Here is a 21,521-nt window from a genome sequence, read left to right on the forward strand (position 1 = left end):
GAGAGATAAGCATTTTAGTTTATCTGCTATTGAACAGTTTGATGAAAATTTCCAGCATCCAGTCCCTACGTGCCATGATTGACGTGTAAACTGCCTGGCCCTGTCACTCAGAGCAGGGAGGTAGCTTATTGGTGCCATGAGAGCAACGGTGACACCCTTGTTGCACTTAACCCATTAGCATATCAGGAAAATAGCTAATATCTCAGTATGAAGGAACCAACATAGAAGCAGAAAAAGCATTTTATTCACAGGAATGCTGGCTACTTCATAGATCTATAGGGTTAATTCTGGGGATGAACTCCCTTTAAATAAAGTACAGTCATGGCCAAAAGTTTTGAGAATGACACAAATCTTATATTTTCACATGATCTGCTGCCCTCTGGTTTTTATGTGTGTTTGTCAGATGTTTTTATCACATACAGAAATATAATTGCAATCATATTATGAGTAACAAAAGCTTATATTGACAGTTAGAATGAGTTAATGCAGCAAGTTAATATTTGCAGTGTTGACCCTTCTTCTTCAGGACCTCTGCAATTCACCCTGGCATGCTCTCAATAAACTTCTGGACCAAATCCTGACTGATAGAAGTCCATTCTTGCACAATCAATGCTTGCATTTTGTCAGAATTTGTAGGTTTTTGTTTGTCCACCCGTCTCTTGATGATTGACCACAAGTTCTCAATGGGATTAAGATCTGGGGAGTTTCCAGGCCATGGACCCAAATTCTCTATGTTTTGTTCCCTGAGCCATTTAGTTATCACCTTTGCTTTATGGCAAGGTGCTCCATCATGCTGGAAAAGGCATTGTTGATCGCCAAACTGCTCTTGGACAGTTGGGAGAAGTTGATCTTGGAGGACATTCTGGTACCATTCTTTATTCATGGCTGTGTTTTTAGGCAAGACTGTGAGAGAGCCGATTCCCTTGGCTGAGAAGCAACCCCACACATGAATGGTTTCAGGATTCTTTACAGTTGGCATGAGACAAGACTGGTGGTAGCGCTCACCTCGTCTTCTCCAAATAAGCTGTTTTCCAGATGTCCCAAACAATCGAAAAGGGGATTCATCAGAGAAAATGACTTTACCCCAGTCCTCAGCAGTCCACTCCCTGTACCTTTTGCAGAATATCAGTCTGTCCCTGATGTTTTTTCTGGAGAGAAGTGGCTTCTTTGCTGCCCTCCTTGAGACCAGGCCTTGCTCCAAGAGTCTCCGCCTCACAGTGCGTTCAGATGCACTCACACATGCCTGCTGCCATTTCTGAGCAAGCTCTGCACTGCTGGTAGCCCGATCCCGCAGCTGAAACACTTTTAAGAGACGGTCCTGGTGCTTGCTGGTCTTTCTTGGGCCCTCTGGAGCCTTTTTGCCAACAATGGAACCTCTCTCCTTGAAGTTCTTGATGATGCAATAGAAAGATTGCACCTCAGTCAACAATCTAGCTGCGATACTCTTCCCTGTTAGGCCATTTTTGTGCAGTGCAATGATGACTGCACGTGTTTCTTTAGAGATAACCATGGTTAACAGATGAGAAACAATGATGCCAAGCACCTGCCTCCTTTTAAAGTGTCCAGTGGTGTCATTCTTACTTAATCATGACAGATTGATCTCCAGCCCTGTCCTCATCAACACCCACACCTGTGTTAATGGAACAATCAGTGAAACGATGTTAGCTGGTCTTTTTAAGGCAGGGCTCCAATGATGTTGAAATGTGTTTTGGGGGATAAAGTTCATTTTCTAGGCAAATATTGACTTTGCAAGTAATTGCTGTTAAGCTGATCACTCTTTATAACATTATGTAGTATATGCAAAATGCCATTAGAACAACTGAAGAAGTAGACTTTGTAAAAATTAATATTTGTGTCATTCTCAAAACTTTTGGCCATGACTGTACATTCTGTGGAAGTAGTGTTTGTTTTTGTTTTTTTTTGTTTGTTTGTTTTTTCCTCACAGATAGCTGCATTCCCATTCCACAAGGAAATACTGGAGGGGCCACAGTAGCCCTCAAAAGTTTATCAAAAAGAGATCTAATCGTTGCACTTTTGATGGATTGACCCCTGTGATTACTCCGAATAGAGGAACAAAAAAAAAAAAGAGCTTGCAGCAGAAGACTTTGCAGTGGGACTAAAACCGATTTCACAACTCTGACGAAAATAAGAATTGTGCTTCGTTGAAATGGCAAAATAATGCGTAGTCTACATTCTTAAAGAAACTGTCCAGTTTTATGCAAATAAAGCTTGTTTAATGTACAATGAAAAGTTCTGCAACTTTCACGTTTCATTCTTAATTTCCCCATTTTCACCTCGAGATATTTGCTTGCAACCAGTGAACAGAATCATTCACTCAGCAGGTAAAATTCCCTAAACCTAGTCCTACTCATACAAGTCCTTGACACATTACAGTGTATACAGACTCTGTTATAAGGATTTGTGCACCTGTGACAGTAAGATGGGATTTTGTAAAGAAATACACTCACCGGCCACTTTATTAGGTACACCATGCTAGTAACGGGTTGGACCCCCTTTTGCCTTCATAACTGCCTCAATTTTTCGTGGCATAGATTCAACAAGGTGCTGGAAGCATTCCTCAGAGATTTTGGTCCATATTGACATGATGGCATCACACAGTTGACTCAGATTTGTCGGCTGCACATCCATGATGCGAATCTCCCGTTCCACCACATCCCAAAGATGCTCTATTGGATTGAGATCTGGTGACTGTGGAGGCCATTGGAGTATAGTGAACTCATTGTCATGTTCAAGAAACCAGTCTGAGATGATTCCAGCTTTATGACATGGCGCATTATCCTGCTGAAAGTAGCCATCAGATGTTGGGTACATTGTGGTCATAAAGGGATGAACATGGTCAGCAACAATACTCAGGTAGGCTTTGGCGTTGCAACGATGTTCAATTGGTACCAAGGGGCCCAAAGAGTGCCAAGAAAATATTCCCCACACCATGACACCACCACCACCAGCCTGAACCGTTGATACAAGGCAGGATGGATCCATGCTTTCATGTTGTTGACGCCAAATTCTGACCCTACCATCCGAATGTCGCAGCAGAAATCGAGACTCATCAGACCAGGCAACGTTTTTCCAATCTTCAATTGTCCAATTTCGATGAGCTTGTGCAAATTGTAGCCTCAGTTTCCTGTTCTTAGCTGAAAGGAGTGGCACCCGGTGTGGTCTTCTGCTGCTGTAGCCCATCTGCCTCAAAGTTGGACGTACTGTGCGTTCAGAGATGCTCTTCTGGCTACCTTGGTTGTAACGGGTTACTATTTGAGTCACTGTTGCCTTTCTATCAGCTCGAACCAGTCTGGCCATTCTCCTCTGACCTCTGGCATCAACAACGCATTTCCGCCCACAGAACTGCCGCTCACTGGATGTTTTTTTCTTTTTCGGACCATTCTCTGTAAACCCTAGAGATGGTTGTGCGTGAAAATCCCAGTAGATCAGCAGTTTCTGAAATACTCAGACCAGCCCTTCTGGCACCAACAACCATGCCACGTTCAAAGGCACTCAAATCACCTTTCTTCCCCATACTGATGCTCGGTTTGAACTGCAGGAGATTGTCTTGACCATGTCTATATGCCTAAATGCACTGAGTTGCCGCCATGTGATTGGCTGATTAGAAATTAAGTGTTAACAAGCAGTTGGACAGGTGTACCTAATAAAGTGGCCGGTGAGTGTATATCTCCAATAACTGTTTAACTTCCCCTAAATCGAAATCCATTCATATTCACCTTTAAACCAAAAAAATGGACCACACAAAAATGACTTGCCTACAAAAACCAGCAGTCTATTTTTTATTATTTTTCCTCCCTCTCTCCTCTGTAAATGGAATTTCAGAGCTAATGTGGCTTGACGGGTCAAACGCGTAGAAAAACATTACAAACAAACGTTTGCCAATCAAAAGCTGAAAACATATTGTACCAATCTATTCTAACGACGAGTCCGTGTTTGTACATGCCAAGTCCAGCTTCAACCGCTGCTTTTTTATTCTGCTTTAAATGAAGCTGAAAGGTAATAAAAATCTCTGCTGAGTAGTCAGCCATGTTACAGTCAAATAAGCCTTGACCTATTAATGACTTGATAGAGGTTTATTCGACAGGCCGTCCACGTCTAGGTATAGTGTGCACACTGAATAAACAGTTCCTATTTCTCGGTACATCGCTCTCTTCATCTAACCTTCTGCTATGACTTTACAGCTACTGCTTTAAATAACATTTAATAGTTTGCGTAGTCGCATTTCTCGTCCACTGTTTTGACCACTCCAACGATAAATGGAACCCAAAAAGTCAACTAAAGTTCAACCAGACAAATCTTTTTTTTTTTTTCCCTTATTCAATAAGAAGATGGATGTTTCATATTAGAGAAACCCGAAAAGGTAATTCTTTAATTAAATATTTGGAATATATCATTTACGACAAGAGGAGCGTAGAATGCAATAGACCTGCCAATGGAGGAAAAACAGAATAGCAAAAATACACTCACCGGCCACTTTATTAGGTACACCTGTCCAACTGCTCGTTAACACTTAATTTCTAATCAGCCAATCACATGGCGGCAACTCAGTGCATTTAGGCATGTAGACATGGTCAAGACAATCTCCTGCAGTTCAAACCGAGCATCAGTATGGGGAAGAAAGGTGATTTGAGTGCCTTTGAACGTGGCATGGTTGTTGGTGCCAGAAGGGCTGGTCTGAGTATTTCAGAAACTGCTGATCTACTGGGATTTTCACGCACAACCATCTCTAGGGTTTACAGAGAATGGTCCGAAAAAGAAAAAACATCCAGTGAGCGGCAGTTCTGTGAGCGTAAATGCGTTGTTGATGCCAGAGGTCAGAGGAGAATGGCCAGACTGGTTCGAGCTGATAGAAAGGCAACAGTGACTCAAATAGCCACCCGTTACAACCAAGGTAGTCAGAAGAGCATCTCTGAACGCACAGTACGTCGAACTTTGAGGCAGATGGGCTACAGCAGCAGAAGACCACACCGGGTGCCACTCCTTTCAGCTAAGAACAGGAAACTGAGGCTACAATTTGCACAAGCTCATCGAAATTAGACAATTGAAGATTGGAAAAACGTTGCCTGGTCTGATGAGTCTCGATTTCTGCTGCGACATTCGGATGGTAGGGTCAGAATTTGGCGTCAACAACATGAAAGCATGGATCCATCCTGCCTTGTATCAACGGTTCAGGCTGGTGGTGGTGGTGTCATGATGTGGGGAATATTTTCTTGGCACTCTTTGGGCCCCTTGGTACCAATTGAGCATCGTTGCAACGCCAAAGCCTACCTGAGTATTGTTGCTGACCATGTCCATCCCTTTATGACCACAATGTACCCAACATCTGATGGCTACTTTCAGCAGGATAATGCGCCATGTCATAAAGCTGGAATCATCTCAGACTGGTTTCTTGAACATGACAATGAGTTCACTATACTCCAATGGCCTCCACAGTCACCAGATCTCAATCCAATAGAGCATCTTTGGGATGTGGTGGAACGGGAGAGATTCGCATCATGGATGTGCAGCCGACAAATCTGCGGCAACTGTGTGATGCCATCATGTCAATATGGACCAAAATCTCTGATGAATGCTTCCAGCACCTTGTTGAATCTATGCCACGAAGAATTGAGGCAGTTCTGAAGGCAAAAGGGGGTCCAACCCGTTACTAGCATGGTGTACCTAATAAAGTGGCTGGTGAGTGTAGGTTTTTTCCACAGAAAAAGAGTGCTTCAAATTCTGAATATCTGACATGCTGTGTTGAGATTTCTATGTAGACAGGCCATTGAACCAATAAACAATTACATCTGCATGGTAACATAAGACTCCAATTATCATTTGTGGTTCCTGACTTGAACACATTGTTTTATAAACCTAAAGACAGGTAAACTTCCCAAAGGCCCAAAGTGGGAATAGAACCACCAGACTACTTTTACCACACATTAGTTCTATACCAGAGCTCAACCTCAGAAAATATTCACGTAATGTTTTTAGAACAGATAATTTTTTCACTTCAATCTGTAACTATCACACACATAAGAATGATAGGAATAATGTTGTTGTGCAGGATGATATAACCAATAGGAGTGAAATGTACGGGATGATGCTTACTGCCTATGACTTTAACCTGACCGCAGTTTGAGCCCTCCGTGATGTATGAACCATCCTGTTTGGAAGCAATGATTTTTGGTTTTCTGTATAAACATAGTGGCCCAGGCTGTGGCTGCCGTATTACCTTTCTACAGATGAGAGACACATCTGTCACACACAGTAGCAAAGGCCAAATGTAAAATCAAGACGTCGTTCATCTCACGGAGACCCAACGTCAGCCTCCTGTGAGCTACACTTTGGCTACTCATGTGCGGTTTGGAGATTTATCTTTGTTTTTCTCATTTGTTTCTCAAGTTTAGGACTAACTGTAAATGGCTGAAACACTGCTTAGTGAGTATTGCACTGAGACACAGAAACTGCAATGACCAGAAACAAAACAAAACACTTTAAAAGGGCAATTTCACTATTTTCTATAAAGAAGGTTAAAAGGAGGCCAAAGCCCTCATCAAATGTATGTAGCATCCTCTAGGTTACATGTCAGTGATATGTGGAAGCTGGTGGGATCTTCTAAAGCTTCAGGGCAAAATGCAGTATAAGACAAACCAGTTTGTTCTATCCTGCATCTGGAATTTTGGGCAAATCCAATTTACATGCTGCAATTCCACAATAAAGACCAACACAAAGGGTTAAAAAAAAAAATCAACATACCTGTTAACTTTTGCAACAGAAACAACCATCTTTACAAAAGACATGCAATTCAAGCCTGGGTATGCTAAGACTTGTAGTTGCTGTAGCAGAAAAAAAAATTCACTGTTGGGTTTACTTGTCCCATTTTAACAACTTTCCAGACTTCACAAAACTGCCATCAATGTCTTCCAAGTTAACCCACAGTGAATATTTTCCATTAGATGCTTAATCCACTTAACAAGATTTGTTGGAGATTATCTCTGTCTGACACGAGATATCCTGATGGGAATATACAACTCCAGGTTGCATCACAGAGTTCACAAGCTTCTAGATTTCCAGCATTTTCATTAACAGTAAAAGTGTCCAAAAGATTGTAAAAAAATAAAGTAGCATGAATATTAATGAAAAAGCTCCAAAGATTTGTTTATGGCAAGAACTGGTAGGAGCTAGACGTCCTGGAATGAGTGACCATAAAGCTACACATGCTGAAATACGTCAGACTGAGAACAGAGACCCAGGGACATGCTGCACATTTGTATTCTGCACATTGGGAGATTAGAACTAGATTTAGGAAGAGAACTTCTTTAAAGTTGTGACCTCACAATAGTTTAGGCAAACATTAAAAGGCAAACTAGATCTTGTTTTCCTCCAACCTTCAACGACTGTATAAAAAACACTAGACCAGCACAACCTCCAAAATCGTTCATCTGACGTACAAGCCCTTTAAGGCTAAGGCCCCACTTTGCGGAAACGCAGCTTTTTTTGCTGCAGATTTTGCTGCAGATTTTGCTGTGATTTGAGCCCAAATGAGGAGTGGATGAAGCAGAAGGTAGAAGATCTTCCTATATATTTCCCGTTCCTTTTGAAGCCATTCTTGGCTTTGGCTCAAAAAACGCAGAAAAATCTGAAACAAAAAAGAGCTACCGGTAAGTTTCCGCAACATGGGAATTCAGCCTAAGGTGTGTGAATAAGAAAATGCCAAAAACAACGCAAAAACGGTCAATTACTAAATCATGTGATAGAGCAAGTGGTCAGTGCTTCTTAGTTGTCAATCTCATCTTTTATGTTGGCGTAAAAATTCATTGCTCAGCAGAGCAAATTCCCATGCGTAAATTGGGATTGTCTAGAAAGTGGATGAGAACAAAGTATAAAATACGCACAAAGTTGTATACGGAAATGATCTGTTAAGCGATAGAAATTGAGAGATCATATGCAATAATCCACACATATAAGGGCTCGTTCACACGGAGGCGGTGGGGGAGCATTTTGACACAGAGAGTGACTTCGGGAGCCGTGTCACTCTCGGGTCAAAAACCGCCTGCCACAACCATCGCGGTCGCGGCTTTCCCCTCCGTAGCCGGCTCAAATGAATGAGCAGACCCCGGAGGGTGCTGCCGCTAGGCGGAAGCCGCGGGTTAGCGCGCTGCGGCTTCCGCCTGAAGAAAGGTCAAGTCGCTTCTTTTTTCTGCTAGCAGAAAAAAAAATGCACTCTACATAGACCACTATTGTAAAGGGGCGGATTTTGAAGCTAAATCCGCTGTCAAAATCCGCCCCTTTGTTCACATGTGAACGAGCCCTAAATGTTCACCATTACAATTTTAAATAGGTACTGTATAAAACCGAATAAATGAACAATACAGACTGCGATGAGAACTCTGTAATACATCTTATCATAGAAAAATGCTTTTATCTCCTCTTATAAGAGCATTTCACTGTGACAGCTATTCTCTACCCATCAGCTCAGAGAGAACCGCAAACTGCAGACAGACATACATGACCATCTATTTCAAGCCTCTCTTCACACAAATATGAGGGATATTCTTTAACCTAAAGCTAAACTGCCTTCCATAAAGATGAAAATGATTAGTTCCATTGAAGTGCTATTCCTGAGAATAGATATCAGACAATGTTTAGAACATACATGTTTTTAATATTCTGCCCACACTTTATTTCATCAGTGCAATAGTCTGTTTCTGAAGGAGACATGCTAGAGACAGACAGCCATGTAAATGTACACAATGAAATAGTTATTATAAAGATCTCTTTGTACTATTGGTCCTATTTAGCTTTCTCCTGCGTGTGCCCAAGCACATGTATTACTAAATGCTGGCTAAATCATGGGCTATACCATTCCACTGTACAGAAGGGGGTCAGCACTGAAATAATGAATGTATGTGAGCAGAATTTTAAATTCATGCACATTGAAAAATTGTATAACATTACGTTCTATAGCATAAATTGGACAAGGACCAATCATTGAACATGGGTGAACACTTAGTTATACTTTATTTTAGAGAAATGCATTTCCCTCCACAATTCTCTTTACAATAAACAGCCTTTAAGTAATACAGGTAACAAAGATGTGGGAATCTTCATAGTCATCTCTCACCGCCCTTACAAAGCAGTCAGCCTGCCCTCTACTGTTGGGCTCAAATGTTAATTGTGAAGACTATATTAGTGAATAATTGTGATCATTCTGGCAGGATGACCTACAGGCAGGGGCATAACTACCGTAGAGGCAGCGGAGGCGGCTGCCACAGGGCCCAGGACATTAGGGGCCCGGTGACACCCGCTACTGCTGCGGGGTTTTTTTTTTTTTTTTTAATAGACCATTACGGGTCCTATTTACTTGCCGATCCTGGCAGGGCCGGGATCGGCAAGTGACACCGTGGGCCCCACAAATACTATCATTATACTCGGGGGTCTTTGTAGACCCCTGAGTATAATGATCGGCGGATCGGGAGAGGTAAGGGAACGTAAAAAATACTGTTACTTACCTCTCCACGATCCTGCCAGGCCTCCTTCATACTTGTCTGACGTCTCTGACGTCACATGAACCCGGCCTGCTTCCCGAGTCATGTGACGCCCGACGTCATTAAAGAAGGATGCGAGCAGCGGCCGACAGCATAGGAGTCAGGGGACAGGTAAGCAACTGGTTTTTTTTAAATGTTTTTATTCCCCCAGGTCTCCGATTATTATACTCTGGGGTCTGAAAAGACCCCAGAGTACAATAACTGTTTATGGGTGTCCACAGTGGGACATAATACTGTGTGCAGGGGTCACTAATGGACATAATACTGTGTGCAGGGGCCACTATTGGGGATAATACTGTGTGCAGGGGCCACTATTGGGGATAATACTGTGTGCAGGAGCCACTAAGGGACATAATGCTGTGTGCAGGGGCCACTAAGGGACATAATACTGTGTGCAGGGGCCACTAATGGGCATAATACTGTGTGCAGGGGCCACTAATGGACATAATACTGTGTGCAGGGCTTACTAAGGGACATAATAGACTGCAGAGGAGGGGGTCGGTCGAGGTCTTCGGTGTCGGTTGGGGGGGGGGGCCATGTCAAAACTTCGCCACGGGGCCCCGCCATTCCTAGTTACGCCACTGCCTAAAGGTCAACAGTCTGTCTATGTACAGATTAATACACCTACAAACCTCAGAGCACTGCTCACAATGCTGTCACCAAATCATGTAGCTAAGAGTACAAATACCTAAATATTAATTTTAGGATAACTACTGTACTTTGTGCTAAGTTGACTTCAAGACATATTTTGTTTTCCCCACATGAGACCCACAGCTGTAATAACAATCCCTAACCCAGGAGGCCAGACCATTATTCCAGGAACTTGGCAAGAAAATTATTAAGTACCTGGATGCTATGGCAATGCTCAGTGGAAACCATACCTGATATATTTACATTGATGGTGGAAAGGGGTGTACACTGTGCTCAGCAGTAAGGGCACAACATGCGTTGGGCTGCAGTAGTGAATAACAGGCCCCAGGGTGATGTTCAGTTATGGTTAAATCTCCAAGTCTAGACCAAATGATCTCACTGAAATAGACATCATATATCATGTCACAGCGGGATCATTACTGAGGACTCCCAAACCAAAGGCGATTGTTTGTTTCATTTTTAAGCTGAACAGCAGCATTATTTAACCTCTGTGTCACTGCACCAGCGGGGGGTCTACTGCATCTGTCCAGCGGTTTGTGTGGCAGACACAGGGTGAGATTAAAGACAAGACCACACAACTCCACCCTGATTGTCTGTAAGTCACTTCAGAGCACAATTCAAGAAGATGACATGGAATGGCTATTATCCTACTAATATTATAAATGTGAAAGTTGGGATGCTTGTTCCTCAATCACGCAAAAATGGTTGAACAGATTTGAATGAAATTTGGCACATAGTTTGTAACCTCGATTAAAACATATGCCACTTTTTATCCGGGTAAATGACATGGCTTCACGACCGTTATGAATTTATGTTCACATACTACATTACACTGCTCCTGCAGCAGCCTAATCTCAGCTAGGGCTGTTATCTCTCAGTCCCCCCCCCCCCCCCCCCCCCCCCCCCCCCCGAGTCTAATCCTCAGTGGTTTGTGTACAGATATTTGCATATTATCTGATCTGCTCCAGGCAGTGCAGACAATTTTAAACATGCTGGGGAAAAAAGAGAATCTAATTTGTCACAAACAAAGAGAGCTATGAAGGAAGCCAGAAGTCAACAGAGTTCTCCTCAAGCGGAGATGAGGGGGATCATCGACGCCAACAACACATACATTATATGGTGTCCCAGCGAGCTGCTGAGATGCTGGAACAATTACAGGCACAGTGCGAAGAACAACTTCAGTGCTAAGCCAACATGAGAACTGCCGAAACAGTGGCTCATCAACGCTAACAACACGCTCATTATATGGTGTCCCAGCAAGCTGCTGAGATGCTGGAACAAGCCAGGGCACAGAGCAAGGAACGCGTTCAGCGACAGGCCAGCTTGACAGCTATGGAAACGCCGAAGCAGGCAAACCATCGACGGCAGCAATTTGCTGAATATAGGCGGATCATTCACAACCCGCAGACAAAGTCACGGGCAGAGGCTAGTTAAATATAAGTTATAATAATATTATATTAAGTTATAACAAATATAGATCAATCATCCGTCATGTTGCCACAACAAAACTAATATTTAAAATAATTAAAAAAAAGAAAAACCCTCTTAGCATCCACTATAATAGTATGGCAGATGCTCAGTGTTAAATATGGTTTCCACTGAGAAGTAGAGCAGGCGCAATAAATGCAAGGTCTCTGCTGTTCAAGTACGTTCACATGGCAAAATGTTATTTTGCCTTAAGATCATCTTAAAATTCTGCCTGAAATCTGCCTCACATTTCAATGGGAGGATTCTGCCTGAAACTGCTATTGAAATGAATGAGAGGCAGATTTTAGAGCAGTTTTTTCAGGAGATTTTACAGCGAATTTTCTGAATCAGTACCAAAATCTGCTCAAATTCCTGCAGCAGTTTTTCTGCTTGACCAAATTCCTCAATGAGAACATACCCTCTCACAGTGGAGATCCAGCAATAATGCTCATAATCAGAGCTTTGAATTTTTTTCCCAGTTTTCAAGTAAGAATAATAAAAAGTCATGGCTTTTGGAACATATGGACCAAAAAATTAAAATGCAAAAAATTAAATATGCCTGTGGCGAGTGGAAGGTGTTTTTTTTTTTGTTTGTTTGTTTGTTTTTTCAGTGCCACTGAATTAAGGCAGAAGATGTATACCACACAAAAAGACTGAGATTAAATATTGATAACACTGTCATAAGGTCACACGTGTAGTTTTCATTGATAACACCGTCATAAGGTCACACATGAAGTCATCTTTGATAACACTGTCATAAGGTCACACATGTAGTCATCATTGATAAGACTGTCATAAGGTCACACATGTAGTCTTCATTGATAACACTGTCATAAGGTCACACGTGTAGTCTTCATTTATAACACCATCATAAGGTCACACATCAAGTCATCATTGACAACACTGTCATAAGGTCACATATGTAGTCTTCTTTGATAACACTGTCATAAGGTCACACATGTAGTCTTTAATAATGCATCAGATGTGTTGCTGTTCACATGTTGTACACAGCCCTTTATTATCACTGTTGCCCAAGCTCATAAACAACAGTACACATTTTCAGATACTGTGGTGGTGCATCTACTAACAAGGAGAATATTGCAATAATAACATTTAACACACTTCTCATTTCAGTCTCTTGGAATTAAGTCAAATTTGGAGAATTGAATTTTTCCATTACAATCAAGTTTTGGCTTCTGATGTTGAAGATACAGTGGTAAATCTGTGCAGCCAGAGGACCTGCATAGGGATTACATTCTGCTCTCCTTGTATCTGGGAGAGACTCCAAAATGCTGCTTTTAATATAAGATGCACAGCATTTTCTCAATGCTGCTATTAAAACACTGGCAAGGATCGGGGGACGCAGGAAGCAAATACTGGGAAAATGGAAGAAATCTAGCAGCCTGTAGGATTTGCAGAGCACCAAGACATCTGTGGTCACCTGCACTCATAATGCTGGTCAGTGATAAAATATGTTCAGGAGGATGTACAGCCATCATGTCTCAGCTCCACCATCCTGTTACAATGACATATACTGACGGAAGTACTCAGCTTTTATCAGAAGAGTCTGTTTATCACGTTATAAAATAAGGTGACAAAGACTTCCTTTATACTCATGGTTAGTGTCACATTTGAAGATTATCACTTCCCTTTATTAATTGGTTCTTCCAAAATTGAGCTGATTCCAGGGTGCCCACTACTGGGATATTCATTGGCAAATAGCATGCTGAAGAGAAAACTGGCAGCAAACGTTCAGTGCTCCAACAACACAGCAAGAAAAATGACACATGACATTATGCCTGATGAATTCAACAGGCTGTCACATGAATTCACAGACCTGTGTGGTCCTTGTACATGAGATAATCATTGTAGCCACTCTTTACTTCAATTAAATATGAGTCCCAAATAAGCAACTCCCCCCTCAGTATACTTGAGACAGGACAACCCTTGAGGCAGAATAACAGATACACTGAATTCAGAAACTATAACAGGGCAAACACAATTACACTGCACAAGATATAGGGGCCACTCACCTGTGGTGGTGTAAGAAGAATTAGATGGAGTTCGTCTGGAGAAGCTCTTTACTGCCAAGCTTTGTCCTCTTTGTTTTCTGCGCCAGGCTGTGCGGCACTTGGAATCAATGCTCTGTTTGATGCGATACCAATCAGATTCGGTAATTCTGAATTTGTGGAAAAGGTGACCTATGGGAAGAGAAAAAAGCTTTTTAATGTGTTGCTGCTACTTTAAAGGATGAAGAACTGCAACTATGACGGGAACCAGCCAACTGCGCTCTACACAAAGAACACATATGTTACGGAGAGTCTTATTCCTGAAAAATCAGTCCACTCCACTTAAAGGCAATGGTGCTCAACTTAATGTCCTTTGTAGACAATAATATGCCAAGCACATCATAACTTTAGATTGTTTAATAATGGAATCATTTACATAAGAAAGCAAATTTAAGAAATATGCAGATGAGGCTCAAGTACCTGAATACAGAACACTTGGAGATTCTAATACGGCCCATTGCACTTGAGACTTATATCTATAAAATGAGCTTGCTCTATTGATCAAAAGTTTGATGGCGCACAGAATAAAGTAACCTTAATGCACTGTGGCTTCCTTGTTAATAGAGTTAAATAGTAAGAAACTCCCTTCAATGCTTGAAAACAACCTATACCAGTGGCCTCCATCCTGTTGAGAAACCACAACTGGCAGCATGCCCTGAGAGCAAGAGGCGGGTCAGTGCAAGAGGGGTGTTGTTATTTTTAGAAGATGAGAAACAAATATTGAAGGATACTGTTTGGCTCAAAAAGGAAAGCAGTGGATTTGCTGAACAGTACTATTTAGATACAGTAAAGGAAGTGTGAGGGAAAGGAAAGCTCTGTAACCTCATCCAATAGTTAGTTTTTAGTTTTAAAATGGAGTGACGCTTTAAAGATGTATTTCGGTCTCCAAGAAAGCTCCCAGAGAGGAGACGCAGTTCTGATGATGAAAAATAAGCAGCAAACATTGTGACAGAAAATACAACTACCGTATATATTCAAGTATAAGCTGACTTTTTCAGCACAGTTTTTATGCTGAAAAAACTCCCCTCGGCTTATTCTCGAGTCAGGCAGCACATACACTGCAAGGACCTGCATAAATTAAGTGAAGGGGGAGTGTCCTTCAGTGGTTCCTACAGTAATGATATAGGACACTTCCCCCTTCACTTAATTTATGCAAGTCCTGTGTGTCTGCATCGAGGAGAGGAAGAGGAGGGTGAAGTGAAAGTAAAAAACCAACAGGTACATACTGATGTTACAATTCCTATTAATGTCAGGCATTTGAGGTTATTAACTTAGTTTCAGTTACTCCATGTGCCTCACATTAATAGCAGTTAACCCCATCATGTCCCTCATATTAACCCCTGTGTGCCCCATATGGAGGTAATAAAGAGGGTCCTAAATAATGTTTATTGTAATAATTATTACCTCCATGTCTCTCACATCTCAGTAACCCTTATGTGAGGCACACAGGGGGTTAATGTGAGGGACATGATGGGGTTAAATTCTATTAACCTGAGGCACATGGAGTTACGCACTGTAATGCACTTGACCAGACTTTTTATCTTCAAAGGTGGAGAAAATTATGTACTATTACATTTCAATGGGCGCATACACATAGATACTGTTGCTTTTGTGGCTGTGTGTGTGGGCTAAATTGAAGAGCTGCAACTTATGGAGCAGGTCCTACATGTGTCCTATATGTGTCTGCATTTGCAGCCCTATCAATTCATTTTTAATGTAAAGATTGGTGATCAGTAGAGATGAGCGAACAGTGTTCTATCGAACACATGTTCGATCGGATATCAGGGTGTTCGCCATGTTCGAATCGAATCGAACACCGCGTGGTAAAGTGCGCCAAAATTCGATTCCCCTCCCACCTTCCCTGGCGCCTTTTTTGCACCAATAACAGTGCAGGGGAGGTGGGACAGGAACTACGACACCGGGGGCATTGAAAAAAATTGGAAAAAGTCATTGGCTGCCGAAATCAGGTGACCTCCATTTTAGACGAATAGTGGATTTCAAATCCGGGTCATATGAGAATGTGAACTTTGTGACTATGAGACAGGGATAGCTGTACAAGCAGGGGTAGCTAGGGATAACCTTTATTTAGGGGGGAATGTTATTAAAAATAACTTTTTGGGGCTCTATCGGGTGTGTAATTGTGATTTTTGTGAGATAAACTTTTTCCCATAGGGATGCATTGGCCAGCGCTGATTGGCCGAATTCCGTACTCTGGCCAATCAGTGCTGGCCAATGCATTCTATTAGCTTGATGAAGCAGAGTGTGCACAAGGGTTCAAGCGCACCCTCGGCTCTGATGTAGGAGAGCCGAGGGTGCACTTGAACCCTTGTGCACCCTCGGCTAAGCACACACATTCAGCTCTACTTCATCGGGCTAATAGAATGCATTGGCCAGCGCTGATTGGCCAGAGTACGGAATTCGGCCAATCAGCGCTGGCTCTGCTGGAGGAGGCGGAGTCTAAGATCGCTCCACACCAGTCTCCATTCAGGTCCGACCTTAGACTCCGCCTCCTCCAGCAGAGCCAGCGCTGATTGGCCGAATTCCGTACTCTGGCCAATCAGTACTGGCTAATGCATTGTATTGGCGTGATGAAGCAGTGCTGAATGTGTGTGCTTAGCACACACATTCAGCTCTACTTCATCGGGCTAATAGAATGCATTGGCCAATCAGCGCTGGCCAATGCATTCTATTAGCGTGAACTGAGTTTGCACAGGGGTTCTAGTGCACCCTCGGCTCTGCTACATCAGATTGCTACATCTGATGTAGCAGTGCCGAGTGTGCATCAGATGTGTAGTTGAGCAGAACTGACTCAGCACTGCTAAGTCTCTGCATTCGCATAGGAATGCATTGGCCAGCCTTCGGCCAATCAGCGCTGGCTCTGCCGGAGGAGGCGGAGTCTAAGGTCGGACCTGAATGGAGACTGGTGTGGAGCGATCTTAGACTCCGCCTCCTCCAGCAGAGCCAGCGCTGATTGGTCGAGTTCCGTACTCTGGCCAATCAGCACTGGCCAATGCATTTCTATGGGGAAAAGTTAGCTTGCGAAAATCGCAAACTGACAGGGATTTCCATGAAATAAAGTGACTTTTATGCCCCCAGACATGCTTCCCCTGCTGTCCCAGTGTCATTCCAGGGTGTTGGTATCATTTCCTGGGGTGTCATAGTGGACTTGGTGACCCTCCAGACACGAATTTGGGTTTCCCCCTTAACGAGTTTATGTTCCCCATAGACTATAATGGGGTTCGAAACCCATTCGAACACTCGAACAGTGAGCGGCTGTTCGAATCGAATTTCGAACCTCGAACATTTTAGTGTTCGCTCATCTCTAGTGATCAGTTAATGTAAAATTAGGGCTTGGCTTATATTTGGGTTGGCTTATACTTGAGTATATATAGTAGTTTTCAGAAATGACTATAAACAGTTTATCTCAAATTATTAAAATCTGGTGAAGATTAATGCAGAGTATCTTATTACAGATACTAATGGAAGATAACATGGGAAGGGACTCTCCTGCTTCAAGCCAATTATAACCAATATTGTAAAGGCTTAATGTAATAAGGTTACTATTCTGGCGATGGAGGGACAGACCCCCCCATGTCTTTACTACATACCAAAAAATAAAATTTCCAATAATAAATAATTATATGTGAGGGTAGGTTCACAACTTTTTTCAGATTTCCGTTCAGGATGTCGGCTCGGGGAACCCTTGAAAGGAAACCTAATCTGCATTTTAAAAAAAAAAAGCGATTACCTTTGGAAACCCAAGGACCCCATAGGCTATAATGGGTTCCTTGTGGTTTTGGCCCAAAGAGGGCAAAAAATCTGGAGAGGGGAATGGAATCCCTGAACAAAATACAAATGCTGTTGTGAACCCAGCATAACTCCAACCTGTCCAACCTTACACAAAAAAGCTGATGACATAATAATGTATAACCATCATTGCTGGATTCTAAAGAATGTTGGGTTTTTTGTTAATAAAAAAAAAAAAAGAACCATTCCCCAAATCCCATCAGGACAGTAAAACAATAAGAAAGACTTAAGCAGCTATAACAAGGATCATGACAACGTATATAAATGCTTTATGGGCTGTAACATCACACGATTAGGAATGCACGTTTCGCGCATTAAACGCTCATATTTGGATTTGGGAAGTGGATGGCAGAGACACTCCAGATGATCTTTCTGTCACAATCCCATAAAGGGCCACAATTATCTCCAGTTTCACTGATGAAATCATAAAATATGTTGCTGTTGATTCCGTATTTTTATTATAAGAAACAGGCTTTAAGCATTAGGCTGTTCCACATTATATGCAGAACTGAAATCTTCACTAACATGACAAAAGCCTGGAAAGAAAGTAAGTAACAACTAAACTCTGTTCTCATCTAATCAAGATATAGGCCCAGCCAAGCTAGCTTCCTGCCAGATGAGCCTGTTTTCATTTGCTGCATTAACCCCTTACCGGTGACATCCAGTATTTCTTTGGTGATCGGTAATGATCAGGACTGGAATAATTGCCAAGCGTGTTGAGATAATCCATATTTTTTTTACTCCAACTATAATAAACTATGCAGGATGTATGAATAATAATCTTGGTAACAAACACATTGATGGGGAATATGTGCACTATATTCTACGGCACTAAATATACCCATTTAATCATTTGTATACAAATAATGTACATAGTAACCTCATCTAAATATTACCATAGGCCCCCATGCACTTAACCTGTGTACTTTGTCAGTGTGCTAGTCATGCATTGAATGGCTAGTGCACTGACCCATTATTTTCTTAGGGCCCCATAACCATGACCATGTATTTTCACGGATCCACGTACGAGGCCATGAGTCCAGGAACAAAACTTAGAAGAGGTTCTATTACCATCCATTTTGTGGCCCAAGCTCATTAAATGAAATGCATGGGTCAGAGGAGATCAAAGGCGGCAACTGGATATTATCCATGGGCTGTCTATGCAGTTTTCTCATGGACCCATCCATGCAACACACAGGATTAATTTAGTAAATAGAACTTGAAGCAACACACCTTATCTTCTTTTAAGAAAAACTATGTATAAAGGTAAAAAAAAAAAACTCCACTCCCTCCATACTTTTTTTTTAAAGCCCTATTCCAGAGAATTTTATTAAGTCTCAGCCCTCAAGTACATGGTATACTAATGTGTAATGAACTATGCACTCACTATGCGGTAACAGAAAGAGCAAACAGTATTCCAGAAATACTGAGCAATCTTAATGTGAATCCGGTACTGGGATGAGACCAAAAACTTACCTGAGTCAGCAGCAGCATTAGTGTTTGTTTCTGCTTGCTCTTACTCTAGAACTCTATGTATGTTGCTCATTCAGTGAAACTGAGGAGCTCTATCCTCTCTAGATATACATTCTATTAGTGAAATCAGACAGTATAAGAGTAAGGCTGAGGCTTCATATTGCAGAAACGCAGCTTTTTTTGTTGCACATTTTGCTGCATTTTTTTTTAAACCAAAACCAAGAATGGCTACAAGGGAATAGGAAATATATAAGAAGTTCTTATACTTCTGCTCAATCCACTCCTGGCTTGGGCTCAAAAAACTACAGCAAAATCTGCAACAACAAAAAAGCTGCATTTCCGCAACATGGGGCCTCAGCCTCAAACAGCAAGTTGTGTTAGGAGCCTTAAAGGGGTTATCCAGCTTTTCAAAATGATATCCTATATAAAACACCATTAGCGTCCATTCACTCAGAGTTTTGCGGCGCTAATTTGGCCACAATAACTCGTGTAAAGAATACACGCTGAAAATAAGACTCCCATTGACTTCAATGAGATTTTTTTACACGAGTAAAAACTGTGTCACGCCAAAAATGTGACAAGTTTTTCATCTCTTTTTTTTACACATGTAAAAATAATCTCATTGTAGTCAATGGGAGTCTTATTTTCAGTATGTTTTCTTTACATGAGTTATTGTGGCCAAATCAGCGCCACAAAACTCTGTGTGAATGGGCCATTAGACTTAAATGGGACAACCACTGCAGTACTAACTATGACCTCTATTATACGTTCAGTGATTGAGCACTGCAGCTTGCACCAGCACAGGTAAAACGTTGATCTGCAAGGGTCCCGATTTAAACAGCTGCACTAAGAGGCTTTTTTCTCTAATAAAACAATTTACTAGAAATCAATAGTACAAGCGAATATATGGAACCTGCTCACTTATTTTAAGTGAAGGCCCACTGCAAAATATAAAAAGAGAGAGAAAATGTCATGCTTTATACATGCTTTCATCCACATTTATTATTCACTAGCCCAAAATAATAAAGTCAAAAAAGAAATAAACCATAACTATATAGTTATAACTATATCATTTGCATTTGAGCCACTTGAAACGGCAACGTTATTTGCTAATAATTTTCATTTCCTCAGGACCTTAAGAGTTTAGTACCTGGCATTAGTGACATGTAGTAAACTCCCACGTTACTACGAGACAACAGCTTGATTTCCATTATCTAACGCTATTTCCAGATTGTTTGGCCTCCTTTCAGGACTCATTTAGAAGGCAGACAGGGAGGGGGATGATGTGCGGGGAGAAGTCAGGGCTCATATATGTAAAATGAATGTGGATGTTTGATAGGTGGATGGGGACATCATTATTGAGCCCTGGGAGATGTTGGAGCTGTAAACAAACCAGCAGTTTATTCTGTAGGACACGCTCCGTATAAATAGGAAAATAAAACTATTTTGACCTCTGTGGGATTACAAGAGCTGTCCCATAACTTTGCTCATGGGTGTGGACTGGTCCAACCAGCAAACATTGGCTTATTGTATTTCTCTCCCCGGGTGCTATCCAACTTCTGTCAGACTTGGTTGCCTGTTCTCAGACCCACAGGATGGTAGGCTGGCCCCTATAATGTAATGACCTAATAGAATAATAAACATAAGACTTGCTACCGGCCCTCTAAAACCATCACGTGGACCAAAGGCTGCCACGTTGATAGCCTCATGTACCAGAGGAAACAGCAAACAATAAGAGGGCTTACGATAATGACACATATTTATTGATATGAATAACATATAATAAAAAGCTATGCAGTTTTCCGATATAATCTGTTCATCATAGCCTCACAGATCTCTGCTAACACTAACTGAGTGACAACATTCACCCTTCTTCATATATGTTCATCAAACAAAGTAAACAAGGAATTGCTCATTTAAAACTTGCAAATCAAGATCTTGGAACTTCATATTTTTCTGGATTAAAGTTGCTGGTTAGGAATTTTCTGTTTATGGCCTATCTATGGGACAGGTCATAAATATCTGATCAAAGAGAGGGCTGGCAGCCAGCTCCCCCAAAGATGAGCTGTTTGGGGAATATCTCATCCCCACACCATACATGTATGGAGCTGGAAGCAAGATTCAGTGTTTAAGGTCAGGGCACCATGTTATGAAAATGCAGCATTTTGGCCACAGTGGAAAAGCCTTAGCCTAAAGGTGTTTTCCAGGACTCTGTAGGATAAGATTAGGATAGGTCATCAGTTTCATAGTATTGGAAAAGCCCTTCAAGGATGTATATGTTTACCATTTGAGATAGTAGTGTAAGAAAAGGGTAAAACAGTCTGATAAATCTAGAAGAAAACATTCTTTACTATGTTATATTATAAAGTTCCTTTATTCAGCTGTACTAATCATTTATGAAAAAGGTTTTTCTTAGTTTTTTTGTGTTTTTTTTTTTTTTTTAATCATAAGAAATGTGTTTTAAAGGAGTTATCCGGTTTCTACTGTTGACGGCCTATCCTTA

General features: G+C 41.6%; 1 protein-coding gene across 1 annotated transcript in view; it reads right to left on the minus strand.

Annotated features, from left to right (window-relative positions):
- The window catches only part of BANP (BTG3 associated nuclear protein), a 361,989-nt gene that overhangs the window by 141,041 nt on the left and 199,427 nt on the right, over positions 1-21,521 (minus strand). The window contains exon 8 of the mRNA XM_075282162.1: positions 13,703-13,870. Within this exon, the coding sequence (XP_075138263.1) occupies positions 13,703-13,870 (168 nt within the window). The remainder of the gene's footprint in view (positions 1-13,702; positions 13,871-21,521) is intronic.

The sequence above is a fragment of the Leptodactylus fuscus genome, chromosome 7 (assembly GCF_031893055.1).
Source record: "Leptodactylus fuscus isolate aLepFus1 chromosome 7, aLepFus1.hap2, whole genome shotgun sequence".
NCBI lineage: Eukaryota > Metazoa > Chordata > Amphibia > Anura > Leptodactylidae > Leptodactylus > Leptodactylus fuscus.